At 35.8% G+C, this 21,368-nt stretch overlaps 1 protein-coding gene across 9 annotated transcripts in view; it reads left to right on the top strand.

Annotated features, from left to right (window-relative positions):
* The window catches only part of LOC127552251 (zinc finger protein 347-like), a 141,379-nt gene that overhangs the window by 94,230 nt on the left and 25,781 nt on the right, over nt 1-21,368 (top strand). For 4 of the 9 annotated variants that reach the window (XM_051982846.1, XM_051982847.1, XM_051982844.1 and 1 more), the window contains exon 2: nt 19,192-19,241. The exons of 4 other annotated variants lie outside the window; for them this stretch is intronic. In XM_051982846.1, the coding sequence (XP_051838806.1) occupies nt 19,212-19,241 (30 nt within the window). In that variant the 5' untranslated portion in view covers nt 19,192-19,211. Of the gene's footprint in view, nt 1-19,191; nt 20,887-21,368 lie in introns of those variants that run through there. One more of the 9 variants, XR_007951309.1, reaches the window with a different exon arrangement.

The raw sequence follows: 21,368 nt of genomic DNA, 5'->3' as shown, positions 1-21,368 counted from the left end.
CATAACATTTCCACTCTTTCTGTTACTGTTTGCTTGCATTTTTGTTTTTTCTTCTCAGGTTATTTTTACTTTCTTTCTAAATTTGATCTTTTCTGTGCAACAGGGTAACTATATAAATATGTATACATGTATTGTATTTAACATATACTTTAACATATTTAACATTTATGGGACTACCTGCCAGCTAGGGGAGGAGGTGAGGAGAAGCAGGGGAATGGTGGAACAAAAGGTTTTGCAAAGGTCAGTGTTGAAAAATTACCCATGCATATGTTTTGTATATAAAAAGTTGTAATAAAAGATAAAATTTTTGAAAATATATTTTTGTACATATAGGTTATTTTCCTTTTTGTTTTCTATCTTTTTTGGATATACATTTATTGGTGGAATTGCTGGGTCAAAGGGTGTATGTGGTTTGATGTGCCTTGTGGGCATAGTTCCCAATTGCTTTACAGAATGGTTCAATCAGTATACAATTTCACCAATAGTGTATGTGTCTCAGTTTTTTCTGACATCCCCTCCAATACTTGTCATTTTTATTTTATTTTCTAATAGCCAGTCTAACAGAAGTAAGATAGCAGCTCAGAATTGTTTTAATTAGCATTTCTCCACTTGATAGTGATTCTTCATATGGCTACCGATAACTTCAAATTAATTCATCTGAAAACTGACTCTTCCTTTTTTTTTTATCATTTACAATGGGCAAATAGTTCTTATTTTTATAAATTTGACTCATTTATCTATATATTTTAGAGAGATCTTTATCAGAAAAAAACTTCCTTTCATTTGTTTTTACAGTTATATTTGCTATCTGTATTTTCCTCCATCCTATTCTTTTCTTTACCTTGTCCCTCCCCAAACTGTTTTACTTCAGACTACCAGCTCTACCACCTGCCCTTCCCTCTGTGAGAATTATCACTTCTCTCTCTCTCTCTCTCTCTCTCTCTCTCTCTCTCTCTTTCTCTCTCTCTCTCTCTCTCTTTCTCTCTCTTTTGGCTGAAGCAGTTGGGGTTAAGTGACTTGCCCGTGGTCACACTGCTAGGAAGTATTAAATGCTGAGGTCAGATTTCAACTCAGATTCTCCTGACTTCGAGGCTGGTGCTCTATCCAAACCGCCCTTCTCTTATCTCTTCCCTCTTCTACTTTTCTGTAGGGTAAGATAAATTTTGTATACCCAAGCTAGTGTGTATTGTCCTTTTTTGAGCCAGTTCTGATGAGAGTAAGGTTCTAGTCTTTCTTGTTACTTCCCCCATCTTTCTCTCCATTGTAAAAATTCTTTCATGTCTCTTTTTTGTAAGATAATTTATCTCATTCTATCTCTCCTTTTTCCTTTCTCCTAGACATTTCTTTCCCCCACCTCTTAATTTTGTATTTTTCTCTTTTCTTTCTTTCTCTTTTTAAGCTGAGGCAATTGGAATCAAGTGACATGCCCAGGGTCACACAGCTAGGAAGTACTAAGTGTTTGAGCCTGATTTGAACCCAGCTCTTTTGGACTTCAGAGCACAGGTGCTGTATCCTAGGTGCCATCTAGCTACCAAAATTTTATGTTTTTCCAATATCATTCCATCATATTCAACTCATATCTGTGCCCTCCATTTATATATAAATATATTCTAAGTGCTGTAATGATAACGTTCTTAGGAATTAAAAATTATCATCTTCCTTTATAGGAATGCAAATAATTTAACTTTTTGAATCCCTTATGAAATTTCTTATTCACCTTTTTATACTTCTCTTGAGTCTTATATTTGACAGTCAAATTTTATATTCAACTCTGGTCTTTTCATCAGTAATACTTGAAACTCTTCTATATCATTACCATCTATGGTTTTTTCCCCCTAAAGTGCTATACTCAATTTGATTGGGAGGTAATTCATAGTTTAATTCTATCCCTTTTGTCCTCCAGACACATGAATATTTGAATTGTTTCTATTTAGTTGCATGCGATATTTTCTTCTTTATCTGCAAATTCCAGAATTTGGCGTAATATTCCTAGAAGTTTTGCTTTTGGATCTCTTTCAGGAGGTGATTCGTGGATTCATCTACTTTCTGTTTTACTATCAGTTTCTAGAAGATCAGAGCAATTTTCCTTGATGATTTCTTGAAATATGATGTCTATACTCCTTTTTTTTTATCATGACTTTTAGGAAGTACAATAATTTTTAAATTATCTCTCCTGGATCCATTTTTTCAGGTCAGCTCTTTTTCCAAGGAGATATTCATGTTGTCTTCTATTTTTTCATGTTTTCTTATTTTCTTTTTTTTTTCTTTCTTGATGTCTTGTAGTGTCATTAGTTCCCTGTCACTCAATTTTAATTTTTAAGGAATTATTTTCTTTAGTATAATTTTGTACTTTCTTTTTATTTGGCCAATTCTAATTTTTTAAGGAGTTCTTTTCTTCGATAAAGTTTTGTGCCTCTTTCTCAATTTGGCCAATTCTGTTTCTTAAAGTATTATTTTCTTCAGAAAATTTTTTGTGCTTCCTTAACCAAGCTATTGACTCTCTTTTCATGATTTTCTTGAATCACCTATTTTTTCCCCATTTCCTCCATCTCTCTTACATGATTTTAATTTTTTTTTTTTTTTTTTTTTAGCTTTTCCATGGTCTGAAACTAATTCACATGTTTTCTTTAAGGCTTTGGATGTAGGAGTTGACTCTTGTTTTTTTTCCAAGGATGTGTTTTTATTGTCCTTGTCATCATAGTAACTTTCTATAGTCATATTTTCTTTTCTGTTTGCTCATTTTCCCAGACTGTTTTTTGATTTGTAAACTTTTTGTAAAGGTGGATCTCTGCTTTCAGGGATAAAGGTGCACTGTAACTTTTTAGTTCTGCCAAGGTGATATGAGTTAAAGAGAGTTGTCTGTGTATCTTGTATTTGGTCTGTGAGCAGCAACAAGCAAACACTCTTCTGTCATAGAACTGTGAGGAGAGTCCTTGCTCTCCAGTGGTCACAAGCTCTAATCCTGGGACTACCTGCTACTTAGATCCAAGTATGAGCAAAGCAGCAGAGACCTGCTCCCAATGGCAGCACAAGGCTCTTATAATCTCCTTCTCTGCAATTGTCTGATCACTTCACTCTGTGGGCTGAGAGGTGGAGAAGCTTCCAGAGTTATCCCTAATTTTTTTTTTTTTTTTAGTGGGGCCCAGTGTGCACTAGGGCCATCCTGCAATGGACAAAGCAATGCCTCCTTTCTTTCTCCACCTTCACCAGTTCTCTCTCCTGTATGCACTGCTGTTTTTGAGACCATAGAGGTCACCTTCTCCATCCTCATTCTCCTTGACTCCTCTTCAGGCTTTGATATTCTTCCTTTCATGTGTTGTCTAGTGTTTTAGGACATTCCTCTCTTCTGATTTCCCTCCTTCCTATTTTCTGACCACTTCTTTTCTATCTTTTTTTGGCTATTCCTGAGATTAAGACCTCCATCCATATGAGTCCCTTGGCATTCTTTGATCCTCTTCTCTTTTGCCTCATTATTACTTTTCTTGGTGATTTCATCAGCTACAATGAATTTAATTTCTAACTCTATTTTGATGATTTTCAGATATCCCTTTTATGCCCCAATCTCTCTGCTGACCTCCATTTTATATCTTTAATTTCCTGATAGATGGCTCAAATTGAATGGCCAGTAGCCCAGAATCTCAAATTCAATATGTTCAAAACAGAACTTATTATTTCTACCCCACATATTCTCATACACACACCCTCACACTCTCCCTATTATTGAAGAGGGCATCACTATCTTCCCATTTCTTCAGGATCAAAAATCAGAAATTTGCAAGTCCTGAAATAAATCAAAGCCATGATTTGAGAGTGTAAACTTCTTTAATTGAGATAATAGGTAGCAAAGTTACCAACCTGGGGGATGTCCACTGTATTTCCCAACCAAAGGGACTCAGGGGAAAAGTTTTTAATACTTTTTGGACGACAGAGGGAGAAGGCAGTATGAAATAGAAAGGCTTATTCATGAGACCCCACTGGCTTTTAACAATCAAGATAAGGAAGGCCACCTCATTCTAGTTGCTCTATCCTTCATGCCTTTAGAAGATCAGATGATATTGTAAATTCAATTTTATATGTGAAAATATAAGTAACAATACTCTTGCAAGTATCCCTTAAGTTTAATAATTACACAAATGATTTTATGTAATGGGCTGAGGCTTGGGGGAGTGAAAAATGAAGGGGAGGAGAGCTCAGATCTCTCTCGCTCTGCTAGCTGGCTTCCTGTCGCAGCTGCCCATATTGCTATCGCAATCTTTTCACCTCTTCACTTCAATAAAGAATGAAGATTTTTCCCTTAACCTGAGTTCCTGACTCTGGCTGATTTTAAATACGCAGTCATTACAATTTTACTTTTTGCTTGATTATAATAAATAACTTGAGAGGATGCTTAAGCTCTCAGTTCCAAAACAGTCCATATGTCAAATAAGTTGTATATAAAAAAGGTGTTTGTATCATAGTACACAAAGCACAAACTCTTGTTACATTTGTTTTTCCATGGATGTAAAAATGTTCCATAAGTTATATGCCTCTAAGAAAAAGTATTGTACTAAATTCACTGAAGATATATCTGATTTAGTTTCAATAACTAATAGAATAAGAGCTAAATCCTACAAGTGATTGTATCAACACTCAATTATTCTTTTTTTAAAAAATATTTTCCCCAGTTATATGTAAAAAAAAAACCTTTTTTTTTTTGGTAATACATATACAATCTTCTTTTTAACATATTTCCTCATGAATCATGGGAGAGAAAAATTAGAACAAAAAAGAAAAACCAGAAGGGGAAAAAAATAGTGAACATGGCATGTGTTGATTTACATTCAGTCTTTCCTTTCATTTTCAGAATCTCTAATCTGCTATTTAATTGGGGGTTTTTAATTAGTTTTTTTCTGGCTTTTTAATGTTTATGTTATTTTTGAAATTGATTTATTTATTATGGCTATACATGTATATTAACTTTCAAAGTACACATTTCTTTATGAATCATATGGGGAAAGGGGGAAAAGAGAAAACAAAAAAGAAGTCCTTTTTCCTCTTATGTTTTATAGACCTAGTAGTGGTATTGTTGGGTCAAAGGGTATGCACAGTATTACAGCCTTTTGGATTTTGTTCCAAATTGTTCTCTAGAATGCTTGGGTCAGTTCACAACTTAACCAGCAATGCATTACTGTCCCAGTTTTCCCACATCACCATTTATCATTTTCTTTTTTTGTCATATTATCCAATCTGATAGGTGTGACTTGGCACCTCAGGGATGTTTTAAATTGTATTTCCTAATCATCAGTGAAGTAAAGAATTTTGATATGGTCATAGATAGCTTTAATTTCTTTATCTGTAAACTGTTCATATCCTTTGACCATTTATCAATTGAAGAATGACTTATATTCTTAAAAATTTGACTTCTCCATATATTTTAGAAATAATGCCTTTATTGGAAACACCGGCTGTCAAAATTATTTTCCAATTTTTCTGGTTTCCTTTTTTTTTTTTTTTAATAATTTTTTATTGATAGAACGCATGCCAGGGTAATTTTTTACAGCATTATCCCTTGCATTCATTTCTGTTCCGATTTTTCCCCTCCCTCCCTCTACCCCTTCCCCCAGATGGCAAGAGTCCTTTACATGTTGAATGGGTTGCAGTATATCCTAGATATAATATATGTGTGCAGAACCAAACAGTTTTCTTGTTGCACAGGGAGAATTGAATTCAGAAGGTATAAATAACCCAGGAGGAAAAACATAAATGCAAGCAGTTTATATTCATTTCCAGTGTTCTTTCTTTGGGTGTAGCTGCTTCTGTCCATCTTTGATCAATTAAGGCTCTCTTTATCAAAGAGGTCCACTTTTCTGGTTTCCTTTTAATCTTGGTTGTGTTTGCTTTCTTTGTGAAAAAAATTAATGTAATCAAAATTATCTATTTTGTATTTCGTAATGTTCTCTATTTCATTTGGTCATAAATTCCTCTGTTCTCCAAAGATTTGACAGGTAAAGTATTCCTTGCTCTCTGAGTTTGCTTGAAGCATAACCCTTTAAGTTTAAATCATATAGGATAATTGGAAATTAGTATGGCAGAAATTAGGCATGGACCCACACTTAACACCATATACCAAGATAAGATCAAAATGGGTCTATGACCTAGGCATAAAGAACAAGATTATAAATAAATTAGAGGAACATAGAATAGTTTATCTCTCAGACTTGTGGAGGAGAAAGAAATTTGTGACCAAAGATGAACTAGAGACCATTACTGATCACAGAATAGAAAATTTCGATTACATCAAATTAAAAAGCCTTTGTACAAATAAAACTAATGCAAACAAGATTAGAAGGGAAGCAACAAACTGGGAAAACATCTTCACAGTTAAAGGTTCTGATAAAGGCCTCATTTCCAAAATATATAGAGAACTGACTCAAATTTATAAAAAATCAAGCCATTCTCCAATTGATAAATGGTCAAAGGATATGAACAGACAATTTTCAGAGGATGAAATTGAAACTATTACCACTCATATGAAAGAGTGTTCCAAATCACTATTGATCAGAGAAATGCAAATTAAGACAACTCTGAGATACCACTACACACCTGTCAGATTGGCTAAGATGACAGGAAAAAATAATGATGAATGTTGGAGGGGATGCGGGAAAACGGGGACACTAATGCATTATTGGTGGAGTTGTGAACGAATCCAACCATTCTGGAGAGCAATCTGGAATTATGCCCAAAAAATTATCAAATTGTGCCTACCCTTTGATCCAGCAGTGTTTCTATTGGGCTTATATGCCAAAGAAATACTAAAGAAGGGAAAGGGACCTGTATGTGCCAAAATGTTTGTAGCAGCCCTATTTGTAGTGGCTAGAAACTGGAAAATGAATGGATGCCCATCAATTGGAGAATGGCTGGGTAAATTGTGGTATATGAATGTTATGGAATATTATTGTTCTGTAAGAAATGAACAGCAGGATGAATACAGAGAGGACTGGCGAGACTTACATGAACTGATGCTAAGTGAAATGAGCAGAACTAGGAGATCATTATACACTTCGACAACGATATTGTATGAGGACATATTTTGATGGAAGTGGATTTCTTTGACAAAGAGACCTGAGTTTCAATTGATAAATGACGGACAAAAGCAGCTACACCCAAAGAAAGAACACTGGGAAACGAATGTGAACTATCTGCATTTTTGTTTTTCTTCCCGGGTTTTTTCTACCTTCTGAATCCAATTCTCCCTGTGCAGCGGGAGAACTGTTCGGTTCTGCAAACATATATTGTATCTAGGATATACTGCAACATATCCAACATATAAAGGACTGCTTGCCATCTAGGGGATGGGGAGGAGGGAGGGAGGGAAAAAAAAATCGGAACAAAAACGAGTGTCAATATAAAGTAATTATTAAATAAAAATTAAAAAAAAAAGTTTAAATCATATATCCATTTCAACCTTATCTTGGTAGAGAGTGTGAGATATTAATTTATGCCCAGTTTCATTAATGACATTTTCCAATTTTCCCAGTAATTATTTTGAATTAGTGACTTCTTATTTCAGAAGTTAGAGTCATTGAGTTTATTAAATATTTACAAGATATATGCATGGATAGTTTTTCAGCATTGACAATTGCAAAACCTTTTTTTCCAGGTTTTCCCCTACTTCTCCCCCCATCCTTTTCCCCTAGATGGCAGGTAGACCAATCCATGTTAAATATGTTAAAGTATATGTTAAATACAATATATGTATACATGTTATTTTGCTGCACAAAAAGAATTGGACTTTGAAATAGTGTACAATTAACTTGTGAAGGAAATCAAAAATACAGGTGGACAAAAATAGAGGGATTGGGAATTCTCTGTTGTGGTTCATACTCATCTCCTAGAGTTCTTTCACTGGGTGTAGCTGGTTCAATTCATTACTGCTCCATTGGAACTGATTTGGTTCATCTCATTGTTGAAGAGGGCCAGGTCCGTCAGAATTAATCATCATATAGTATTGTTGTTGAAGTATATAATGATCTCCTGGTCCTGCTCATTTCAGTCAGCATCAGTTCATGCAGATCTCTCCAGGCCTTTCTGAAATCATCCTGCTGGTCAATAATATTCCATAACATTCATATACCACAATTTATTCAGCCATTCTCCAGTTGATGGGCATCCACTCAGTTTCCAATTTCTGACCACTACAAAAAGGGCTGCCACAAACATGTTGGCACATACAGGTCCCTTTCCCTTCTTTAATGTTTCTTTGGGATATAAGCCCAGTAGTAACACTGCTGGATCAAAGAGTATGCATAGTTTGATAACTTTTTGAGTATAGTTCTAAATCGCTCTCCAGAATGCCTGGATGCATTCACAATTCCACCAACCAAGTATCAGTGTCCCAATGGGGAAAATATATTCTAAAATGTTTATAGTAGCTTTCTTTGTGATGCCATGGAAATTGCAAGGATACCCATCAATTGAGAACTGGCTGAAATTAACAAAATTTCTTGTATATTTGAAAGGAATAGCAAGTTTTGAATAATAAATTTGCAGTTTCATATTCAATAATTTTTGTATCATATTATGTTATGGAAATGCTTGTTTTATTCTATAAATTAAAATGTAATAATGATTTAAAAAATAAAACAGCAGCCTCTGAAACTGGTAGGAGTTAACATTTAACAATTCAATTTAGGAACAAAAAGCCCCACAAGCCACCAGGAGATTTTCAAATATAAAGGAAAGGACTTTGAAATAATGCCAGACTGATGCAAACCTTCTAGAAATGAGGATGGAAAGAAAGTGCTCCACGGAGCTTTGGATGCAGTCCATGTGACCTATCCTGCAGATGGGAGTTTAACAATTTGGGACAAAAAGTATATGTTTAATAACGAAGGGGAGCCCAAAACATTTGGAAAAAGAAAACCACAATGGAAAAGATAACTTATTTTTTAAATACCCCAAACTAAAGAAGTACAAAACTGAAGATAGACAACAGTAAAAGAGTAATAACAGAAAGACCAGTAAGAGACTTTTTTCTAAAAGTACACAAGGGAAAAGGGATGAATGAGGAAATAAGGGGGAGGTAACAGTGTAGAGAAGGAGCAAGGGTATCATGGACAGAATCTTCTGATCTCTTTTTGTGGGATTACATAACAACATAAGAAGATGCATGAAAGGAGGGGGAAGAAAGGACAGGGAGAATGATATGGCATTTATTTTATTTATCATTTATTTTATCAAGGACTAAACCTTTTCAATTCTATTCTGTTTACATTTATGAAACATCTATTAAGTGCCAGCCACAATGATAAGCACTGAGGATTAAAAAAAAAAGGCGAGGCAAAAGACAATTCCTTCAAGGAATGTACAATCCAGTGTGGAAAGCAATACACAAATATATAGAAAGCAAGCTAAATCTAGAACAAATAGGACTTAATTAGAACAGGGAAGGAACAAGAATTAAGAGGGGTTAGTGAATACTTGCTGTAGGTTTTTAGTTTTCAGTTGGGTCATAAGAGAAAACAATGAGGTTGGCAGTCTAAACGTCAAAGGAAAAATATTACAGGAATAAGGAGTAGCCATTGAAAATGCCTGGAACTGAGATAAGCCAGGAAGCTAGTGCCACTGAATTAAAGGACATATGTTAGAGAATAAGATCTAAGGAGACTGGAAAGGGTGTGGAGAGGCAATTTCTTTTTTCCTTTTTCTTCTTTTTTAAAAAATCTTTTGTTTCACTTTTTAACTTCTTTATTTAAAAACTAAATACAAAATAAAAGAAAAAGAAATTAGGAAAAAAAAAAAAAAAACACGTTATCATGTGCCCAGCAGAACATAGGAGAGAAGTCAAAATATGTAAAAATAAATTTCCATTTCAAGAAAATATATAATAATAGAATTCATTGTATTCATAACTATCCATGTTTTCTTTGTTTCCTTGTACTTTTTTTTGTTGTTGTTCTGGGCTGTGCCCTTTTAACTTTATACTTTTCCCCCATTTCTGTTCCACCCTCACTCCCCCATGGATATATTTATGTAAACATTCATTTATACATACACACACACATATACAAATATATACATGCAGATACACATACATTAAAAACAATATTAACATTGCTGACATATAATGTAGATTTATCTTTTGCATGAATACTTTTTTATACTTTGACTTTGTCTGAGATCAATGATTACTACCCTTACTTTTTTTCCTAGCAGATTCTACTCCTGCTCACTGTTATTGTCTTTATATGTATCCCCTCTGCTATCCTTTCTAACTCTTCTACTTTATTTCTCCCTATTAACTTACCTTGCTAAGCCTCCCCCTTGCCCCTAACATTTCTTGCCATACATATATACATATAGATAGATACATACATACATATCTAGATATGATAGATAGCTAGATAGATAATTATAGATATATATACACAAACATACACACAAATACATATAATACATAGTATATGCATATATATACATGTAGGATTTCAGAACTACCAGTCCTCCTTTCCTAATTCTTCTTTATTGGTCCTTGTTCTCAAACCTCCTTTGTATAGCATAATTACCATATTTACTATTTCCTAGATTGATTGCTGGGGCAATTAGGGTTAAGTGACTTGCCCAGGGTCACACAGCTAGAAAGTGTTAAGAGTCTTGAGACCAAATTTGAACTCCAAGTTCTCTTGACTTCAGGGTTGGCACTCTATCCACTGAACCACCTAGCTGCCCCTATTTCCTAGGTATTTTAGAGTCACATCATACTGAACTCTATCCCAGTCTTTCTTTTGGACTACCCAATTATTAATGACAATCTCAGACATAAGATTTATATTTCCACATTAAGAAAATAAAAAATTTGTTCTTTTGGAATCCCTTGAAATTAACCTTTGATATTGGCTCTTAAGTGTTAAATTTTCTTGAGTTCAGCTTTGCAACAAAATCCTGAAAATCTAACAATTCATTGAAAGTTCATTTTTTTTCACTCAATATTATACATAATTTTGCTGGATATAATATTTTTGCCCACAACTCTATAGTTCTTTTGATTGTCAGTATATAGTATTTCAGAACTTCAGCATATTTGACTTTTTGGTTGATATTGGTGCTTCTTATAACATTTTCTCTTTGATTTTGGGGCTTCAAAATTTAGCAATGGTGGTCCTGTGTGTTTTCCTTGTAGGATCTTGCACATGATGATCGGCAGATTTTTTTTTTCTCTTTCAACTTTCTATTCTTGTTCTATACTTCAGACAAATGTTCTTTAATTCTTTCTTGTCATATTATACCAGATTTTATTTTTTTGATCATAGTTTTCAGGTAGTCCAATTATTCTTATGTTTTCTCTTTTTGATCTGTTCTCCATATCTGTTCTTTTTCTTATGAGATGTCTCACATTCTCTTCTATTTTTTTCATTTTTTATATTTTGTTTTTTGTTTTGGTCTCCCATAACTTTACAGGCTTCTCCTTACCCAATTCTAATGTTCCAAGAGTCATATTCTTCCTTAAGATTCTGAATTTCTTTTTCTAGTTGGATAACTTTCTTTTCATAATCTTTTTTTTTAAATTGCTTTTCCCTCCCCCCTTTTTTAGTTTTTCCTCATCCCATCTCATTTAATTTGCAGTCTATAAATTCATTCTGGGCAGATAACCAACCATTTAATGTTACTCTTTGGGATAGAAGATATTTTTTAAAAAATTACTTTAGCATCCTCTGAAGATGAACCCTAATCTTCCACATTCCTATCCAAAGTTTCTATACTTGGGTTCTTTTTCCTTTGCTTGCTAATTTCTTTTATTTTTTTTATTTTTTTAAATAACTTTTTATTGACAGCTAATTTCTTTTAAATAAGCTTATTAGTATATTCAATTCTAGTTCTGGGGTAGAGGGAAAGAAGCTTATGTCTTCACTTCAGTTCACCCCTCTGGAACTCCCAACCCAGAACTCCACCTCCCTGTAAGTGCCTGCATCCAGCAACTGGCCTGCCCCACTGCTTCTGCATTCACTGGGCATGTCTGGTTCTTTCTTACCCGGGGCCACCACCACAGCTGGGCTTCCTTATCAGCAGAGGTTCTCTTAATCTTCCTGGATACAAACCCCAACTCCCCCGCACTACCTGGGAGGTGAAAGTTCCTGTGGTTGGGGTTGAGGCCCCTTCTTAATCCTGCTAGCCCCAGTTATTCCCCATGTGCTGTTCCAGAGGACCTAGCCTGGAATTTCACACTGGCCAAATCTCTATCCTAGGGTCTTTCCTCAGGTCTTCTCTGGTTGTCCCAGGAGGACCACTATCCTGCCCAACTCTTATTTGTTTTTCACCAGTCTACATTCACCCTGAGGTACTTTTCTTGTTTTGGGAGTGGGAGGGGGAGGGAGAAATCTGGAGAGCTTGGAATTTTCTGACCTATTTCACTATCTTCCCAATTTCTCCCTTAGAGAATTTTTATTTGATCCTGTAGGAAATAAATGGGAAGGCACTGGAATTTATTGAGTAGGGCAGTGACATGATAGAAACTGCATTGTAGGAAATCACTCTACTGGCTGACTGGGTAATGGCTTGGAGGAAAGTGAGCTTTGAGGGAGGCAGATGTACCAGTAGACTATTTTTTTAAATAGCATTTTATTTTTCTGAATACATGTAAAGATAGTTTTCAACATTTATTTTTGTAAGACTTTGTGTTTCAGATTTTTCTCTCTTCCTCTGTTACCTCCCCCTTCTCAAGATAGCAAGCAATTATATATAGGTTAAATACATGCAATCCCCCTTTTTTTTTTTTAGATTTAATATTCTTTTTATGGGGGGCTTTGTTTTCTTATTATAGCTTGTTATTTATAAGATATATGCATAGGTAATTTTTCAACATTGACAATTGCAAAACCTTTTATTCCAATTTTTCCCCTCACCCCCTCTCCCAGATGGCAGGTTGACCAATACATGTTAAATATCTTAAAGTATAATTTTAAATACAATGTATGTATACATGTCTATACAGTTATTTTACTGTACAAAAAGAATCGGACTCTGAAATAGTGTAAAAGTGAAGGAAATCAAAAATGGAGATGGACAAAAATAGAGAGATTGGGAATTCTATGTAGTGTTCATACTCATTTCCCAGACATATAATCCTTTTAAACATATTTCAATATTTGTCACACTGTGTAAGAAAAATCAGACCAAAAGAAGAAAAACATAAAAACAAAGAAACAAGTAAAAATAATATGTTTCAATTTACATTCAATGTCCATAGTTCTCTCTTTGGATGCAATTGGAGTTTTCCATTACAAGTCTGTTGGGATTACCTTGGATCACTGGCATTGTTGAGAAGAGTCAAATCCATCACAGTTGATCACCACATAATCTTGTTTTTATTGTATACAATATTCTCCTGATTCTGTTCACTTCATTTAGCATTAGTTCATTTAAGTTTTCCCAGATTTTTCTGAAATCATCATCTTCATCATTTTCTTATAGACCAAAAATATTATTTTACTTTCATATAACACAATTTATTCAGCCATTCTCCAAGTGATGGGCATCTACTCAATTGCCAGTTCCTTGCCAGTACAAAATGCTACATTTTCCCACGTGTGGATCCTTTACCATTTCTACTATCTCTTTGGAATCTAGTCCCAGTAATGAGACTGTTGGAACTAAGGGTATGCACAATTTTATAGTCCTTTGAGCACAGTTCCACAATTCCTCTTCAGAATGGTTGGATAAATTCCATAATTCACAATTCCACCAACAATTCATTAGTGTCCCAGTTTTCCCACATCCCTTCCAACATTTGTCATTCTTTTCGTGTCATCTTGGCCAATCTGAAAGGTGTGAGGTGGTACCTCAGAGTTATCTTAATTTGTTTTTCTCTGATCGATAATGATTTAGAGCATTTTTTCATAATATTAGAAATGGCTTTAATTTCTTTATCTGAAAAGTATCTGTTCTTATCCTTTGATCATTTGTCAACTGAGGAATGGCTTGCATTCTTATAAATTTAACTCACTTCTCTACATATTTTAGAAATGAGGTCTGTATCATAAACACTGGCTGAATTTTTTTTTTCCCTTCAGCTCTCTGCTTCCCTTCTACTCTTGGCTGCATTAGCTTTGTTTGTACAAAACCTTTTTAATTTAATATAAATAAAATTATCCATTTTGCATTTCATAATATTCCCTACTTCTTCTTTGGCCATAAATTCTTCCCTTCTTTGCAGATCAGGCAAGTAGAATATCCTTTACTCTCTAATATACTTTTAGTAGACAAAATCTACTTGTCTTATATCTAAGTTATGAACTCATTTCAACCTTATATTGGTATAGAATGTTAGATGTTGGTTAATGCCTACTTTCTTCCACACTATTTTCCACTGTTTTATTAAATAGTGAGTTTTATTCCAAAAGCTGGAGTTTATCAAACACAAGCTTACTATAGTCATTGACTATTGTGGCTTGTGAACCTAACCTATAGCAGTGATCCACTATTCTATTAAATGGTTTTGATGCCTGCCATTTTATAATAGTTTTAGGTAAATTTATAGTACATTCCTTTGCATTTTTTCCATTAATTCCCTTGACATTTGTGACTTTTCGTTCTTTCTGTTGAATTTTGTTAGTATTTTTTCATCTCTATAAAGTAATTTCTTGGCAGTTTGATTGGTATGGCACTGGATAAGTAGATTGATTTTAGATAGAATTATTATTTTTATTATCTACATTGGCTACCCATGAGCACTTGACACTCTTCCAATTTCTTATATATAATTGTATTTCTGTGAAAAGTGTTTTTTAATTGTGTGGATATAATTCCTGGATTTGTCTTGGCAGGGAGATACCCAAATATTTTATATTGTCTCTAGTAATTTTGAATGGGATTTCTCTTTCTAGTTCTTTCTGCTGATGATTTATATTGATTTATTTTATGTCCTTCAATTTTCCTAAAGTTGTTAGATGTTTCTTGTAGTTTTTCAACTGATTCTCTAGAATTCCGTATATCAGCATATCATCTGCAAAGCATGATGTTCCTTGTTTTCTACTCTAATTACTTCAATTTCTTTTATTTTTGCTAAAGCTAACATTTTTAGTACAATGTTGCATTATAGTGATAAAAATGGCAACATTGTTTCACCCCTGTTGTTTTGTTTCCTTGTTGTCTACTCTAATTACTTCAATTTCTTTTCTTTTTGCTAAAGCTAACATTTTTAGTACAATGTTGCATTATAGTGATAAAAATGGCAACATTGTTTCACCCCTGATCTTACTGGGAATTAGGGTAACTTAATAACCCAGGGAGGGGTGATCTAGACAAGGACATGAACGGAGGTAGAATGGGGCATAGTCTAGAGATGCTGCAACGGTGAAACTGGTGGGCATTTGCATCATGTTGGATAGATAGATATTAAGAAATACTGAATGTGAATATTATGGATTATTGTTCAGTAAGAAATGACCAACAGGATGATTTCAGAAAGGCCTGGAGAGACTTAATGAACTGATGCTGAGTGAAATGAGCAGGACCAGGAGATCATTATATACTTCAACAACAATACTATATGATGATCAATTCTGACGAACCTGGCCATCTTCAGCAATGAGGTGAACCAAATCAGTTCTAATGGAGCAGTAATGAACTGAACCAACTACACCCAGCAAAAGAACTCTGGGAGATGACTAAGAACCATTACTTTGAATTCCCAATTCCTATATTTTTGCCCGCTTGCATTTTTTGATTTCCTTCACAAAGCTAATTGTACAATATTTCAGAGTTCGATTCTTTTTGTACAGCACAATAATGGTTTGGTCATATATACTTATTTTGTATTTAATTTACACTTTAATATATTTAACATGTATTGGTCATCCTGCCATCTAGGGGAGGAGGTGAGGGGAAGGAAGGGAAAAATTGGAACAAAAGGTTGGCAGTTGTCAATGCTATATATGTTAAATATGTTGCAGTATATCCTAGATACAATATATATAAGCAGAACTGAACAGTTCTCTTGTTGCACAGGGAGAATTGGATTCAGAAGGTAAAAATAACCCAGGAAGGAAAACAAAAATGCAAATAGTTTACATTCATTTCCCAGTGTTCTTTCTTTGGGTGTAGCTGCTGATGTATGAGCTCTTAAAAAAAAAAATCCCTCTTGGTATGAAGAAGGGACCAGAAAAGGTGCACTAAAAATCTGCTTATCTAATCCTGGCTAATTTTAAGGCTAGACCACGCTCAGACAAGGGAGTGTCCTTGGGTAGAATAGGGTTGAAAACAGCAACAGAACTAGTCAGTTATTAGTGAAGTTTTGTGCATCACCACACTGTCTTTTGCTAACCTAAAAGCAACAAAACTTCATGCATACACATTTACAGCAAATATTGTCATTTAGTAGACTATATAATTGTAAGGAGAAGAAATAACATAGAGAGTGACAAAGGACATATGTGATGCAAAATGCTGGACTGATCATAGACTGAGGTGTAAAGAGTGATAATATAAGCAAATTAGGAGAGCACAGCATAGTTTTGTCTATCATATTTTTGGAGAAGGAAAGAATGTATGGCCAAAGAGGACTAGGCAACATTATGAAATGCAAGATGGATAATGTTAATTACATTAAATTAAAAAGGGTTTGCACAAACAAAACCAATATAGCCAAAATTAGAAGGGAAGCAGAAAACTGCTAGCCAGTGTTTATGAGTAAAGGCCTGTTTCTAAAATATGTTGAGAACTGGGTCAAATTTATAAGAATACAAGTAATTCCCCAGTTGAAAGTACTTCTCACTTTCACAGCTCTATTTCTCCTCCACCTGCACTCAAGCAGGTGCCCTTAGGGCATTCCCCATCTCCTGATCCTGCTCTCTCAACTTCACCTTCAGAGAGGGAGTAGGAGTGATAGGGGAATTGACACCATCAGCACCACCCATGCAGCACTTTTGTCCACCCCCATGTCACAATTACAATTGAGTACTTGGGCTTTTTAGGCAGGGCTGCTATTGAAGGCCTGCCAGCACTCTCACCTGTTCCCATTGAATGGAAAACTAATACACCAGTGTTGGTAGAACAGTGGCCCTTAACTAGTCAAAAAATTCAAGAATGATTAGATATGGTACAGGAACAACTTCACCAAGGTCATTTACAGCATTCTCTAAGTCTTTGGAATTCACCTGTATTTGCTATAAAAAAGAAATCTGGAAAATAGAGGATGGTACTGATTTCAGAAAAGCAAATGAACAGATGTAAATGATAGGAACTCTTCGGCCTAGACTTCCATGTCCTACTCAGTTGCTTATAGAATGGCTTCTTTGGGTTATTAGACATTAAATATTGTTTGTGTTCTATCCCTCTAGTTAAGGAGGATATGAAAAGATTTGACTTTTTAGTGCCTTTCATTAATTTAGCTGAGCTTTATAAAAGGTATGAATAGGCAGTTTTACCACAGGGAATGAAAAATAGTCCTACTATGTGTCAAATGTATGTGACTGCTGCTATTATTCTAGTAAATCATTTCCAAAAGTAATATTACATTGCATGAATGATATCTTGAGGTGTGCACCTGAGAAACAAATGTTAGAAGCATGTCTACAAAAGACCATAGAAACACTAAGGAACTCATATATATCCCCAAAAAAAATTCTGAAGGAAGTATATGTGTGATTGTTATTTATATACCCTCCTTCCAGGACTCATGGAAATTGTTAGGATTCTTACAAAGTGATAAGTTGCTTGTCTAATTTAGCATGGTACTTAACAAGTTCTCTAGCTCACTAATGGATTTAGTACTGTTGTGGAATCTCCACACTTTGGGGAGATTCACAAGTTCAGTGGAGGAGATTCACAAGTCAGGAACCCACAATCCCACTCTCTTGGAGGAGGAATCAACCTTTGAGTTCACATCTCTAAAAGAGCATATAAAAGGACAAGTACTAGAGCTCTTGAGGAGATTGAGAAAGCAGGAGTCAGAGGAAGAGATAGTAAAAGCAGGAGTCAGTAGATGAGATTGAGAGCCAGAAATCACTCAGGAGATTCAGAGCCAGGATTCAGAGGGAGTTGGAGGCTGAAGCTGGCAGAGGTAAAGGACTAGCAACAAGAGCTCTCAGAACCTAAGAAAGCTTACCAGGCTATTTTGAAGGAGACAATAAAGGACTGAACTTTTACCACCTGGCTGCATTTTGAGGTGATTATTACATGGAAATGAAACTAAGGCTGCCTCCAGAAGCCCTCTGAGAAATCTGCTCCCAGAGAACAATTATATTTTAGAAAAGAACACTACAGGAAATCTTTTACATTACTACTTGTTTGTGTAATACCTCCCATGCTAATGGATTTATGTATACCTGTTTCAACTAAAACAAAAGAAAGGGGGAGATGTAGAACGCCACAGATAGTGGGGGAACTCTGGGTAAGGTATAAGACCCTTTACCCCAGAGGGAACCCACTGACATTCTCTGCTTTGGCTCACCCTTCTTGAGAAGTGAAGGAGGGCTTGACCAGCTGTGTTCTACCTGAAATAAGGGATACTTACAGTAAGAGGCATATACATTACATATATTGTATTTAATATATACTTTAACATATTTAACATGTATGAGACTGCGTGCGATCCAGGGAAGGGGATGGAGGGAAGGAGGAGAAAAGTGGAAACAAAGGTTTTTGCAAGGTCAATGTTGACAAATTACTAAATGCATATGTTTTGTATATAAGAAGGTACAATAAAAAAAAGAGACACATTTTCTTACCGTATAAGCAGGGTGCTTATAGTTAGCACTTGTACAGTGTGCTGTGGTGATGTAATGGTTCTCTAGTTGGTACATGCTCAGTGTACTGTAATGATGTAATCATACTTAGGTATTTAAGGGCTGAGAGGAGGTGAAATAAGAGAACTCCATGTGTGACCATCCTGATGGGTCTCCTGCCTCTACACTCCTCTACTAAGACCAAAGACTCGGGCTGGTCCCGAGATCCTCCAGAGAGCTAGTCCGGATGGTATATTTTGTCACAACACTGTGGGAGCTCTGGAATGCATAGTATATTTTGGCAGCACAATTTGGGGGCTCTAGAAAGCACATCAGAGGCTCTGACCTACATTATTCAGACCTTCAGTAGCTGCTCCCTTTGTGGGGCCATAAAGGCTGGAGGCAGCAGGACTCTGAGGTAGATAGAGACTAGGGCCCAGTCAGAGGAACTTTACAACATGGAGTTACCTTGATTAATTTTCTGTGTACACAGAGAGCTTGGAGCCAGAGGGAATGAGCCCTGGGAGCCTGGGACCTGGTCAGGTGAGTGTCCTCCATCCAGACCTGACCCACATCAGCAATCACAATCACCAGCCCTGAAGTCAGGAGGACGTGAGTTCAAATTTGGCCTCAGACAATTAATACTTCTTATCTGTGTAACCCTAGGCAAGTCACTTAACCCTAATTCCCTCAGCAAAAGAGAAAAAAATATATATGGAAGGACTATATTTTTTTTTCTTTTTTGAACCTTTTTATTTTGAAAACATTCGAAGATAAATTTTCACACTAACCAATACAAAACCTTGTGTTCCAATTTGCCGTCCTATTCTCCTCACCCTCTCCCCTCCCCTAGATAGCAAGTAATGCAATATATGTTAAATCTAATATAACCATTCATACTTATACCATTATCATTCTGCACAAGAAAAGTCAGATAATAAAGGGGAAAAAAAAGAAAAAAGAAAATGAAATTCAAGCGAACATCAACAAAAGTGAAAATGCTATGCCATAACACACACTCAGTCTCCTTGATCCTCTCTCTGAGTGTAGACTTCTCTCTCCCTCACAAGATCACTGGAACTGGCCTGAATCACCTCATTATTGAAAAGAGCCACATCCATGAGAATTCATCATCCTATAATCTTGCTTGTTGCCATGCTCTCCTGGTTTCTGCTCATTTCGCTCAGCATCAGTTCATGTAAGACACTTCAGGCCTTTCTGAAATTGTCCTCCTGATTGTTTCTTACAGATTGTTTCTTCCATCACATTCATGTACCATTACTTTTCCAGCCATTCTCCAATTGATGGACATCCCCTCAGTTCCCAGTTTCTTGCCACTGCAAAAAGGGCTGCCACAAACATTTTTTGCATATGTGGAATTTTTCCATCCTTTAATATAAGATAGCTGCTTTTATCTGGGATAGGGATGTTCTTTTTACTGTGCAAAGTTGTGATTGGAACCCCAGAAACCACATTTGTGGGGAACAACTCAGGGCCCATCTCATCAGAGTGACCTGTGGTTTCTTTCTTTCTCCTTAAACATTTCTTGAAGTCCTGCATCTAGGCTGTTGTTTGTTGGTGTTATGATAGTCTGGTGATAACTGTAATACAACTTTTGCCTTGCTCTCTTTTCTACCTGACTTGTTTCTGATGTCTTACATTTGCTCCCCTTTTTTAAGTCTCCTGCATCGGCTTTGGTATTTGCCATTGCCTTGTGGCTTCCATGTGGTCTGTACAAATGTTGAGAGAGTTGGTTGGGTGGGCAAGGTTTTATGACTCTTGATTCTTTCTGTCACTGCCCTTATTTCTTCTCCATTGAGTTTTGCCTAGAGGATCTCATTCATTAATGTGTCTTATCTCTTTCTCTCCCTTTTCCCAGAATCCTGGGAATCCTGCTTGGGTTTGTGCCCAAAGTCCCCCAGCTGAGGCAGTGCTTGGAGATAGGAGGCACTCTTCGGCCTCCTGTCCTGAGTGTCTCAGATGAGGATATTGCTTATTTTAGGGAAGGTCTGTTTTGCTTGTCTGTCCAGCAAACTTCCTGATTTCATACCCGAAGATAGAGCTGGACTCTGCAGCACTCCTGAAGGGAAGGTATGGGCTGGTCCTGTTGCTGCTTTCCTGGGGGTATGGATTGTTTTACTCCGGCATCTCAGGGGCAGGAAAGGGGCCTGTGCTGAAAATGGTCTGATCCTGGGCCTGCTGTTGGGAGCTCTCTGAATTTCTGACCTGATTGTGTAGCCATGGCTTTGTTTTTGTTTTCCAGGTTAGGTTGGGTTTTTCTGTGGCCAGGGAGGGATTCTTTCCATTGGATTTTCATTTTCTCTGTACAGAAATGAGCACTTCTCTTTGATCATTTCCTTTAAGATGGTGTCCATTTTTTTTAACCAGTGTTCATTCCATGAGACCTCCCATCATTAGCTTGTCTATGTTCAAGATGTGATTGCCATCAATACACTTGCCTTCAGCAAGGGCAAATTTTTTTTTACTGTTAATTGTTGTTTACTTCATTTCCTCTGGGTTCTCCTTCACTTTTGTATATTTTTATTCCCTGTCTCTTCTTTTTTTTGTTTCTTTGGGAAGAGTTATCATGGTAGAATTTAATATTCTGTTTCTCCATCTTGGCAATGATCAAAAGAAATCCTGAAGCCCAAGAAATATGGAAAGTGGTCT

The sequence above is a fragment of the Antechinus flavipes genome, chromosome 2 (assembly GCF_016432865.1).
Source record: "Antechinus flavipes isolate AdamAnt ecotype Samford, QLD, Australia chromosome 2, AdamAnt_v2, whole genome shotgun sequence".
Lineage (NCBI taxonomy): Eukaryota > Metazoa > Chordata > Mammalia > Dasyuromorphia > Dasyuridae > Antechinus > Antechinus flavipes.
Note: the sequence above shows the minus strand (reverse complement) of the source record. Positions and strands in the feature narration are given on the sequence as shown.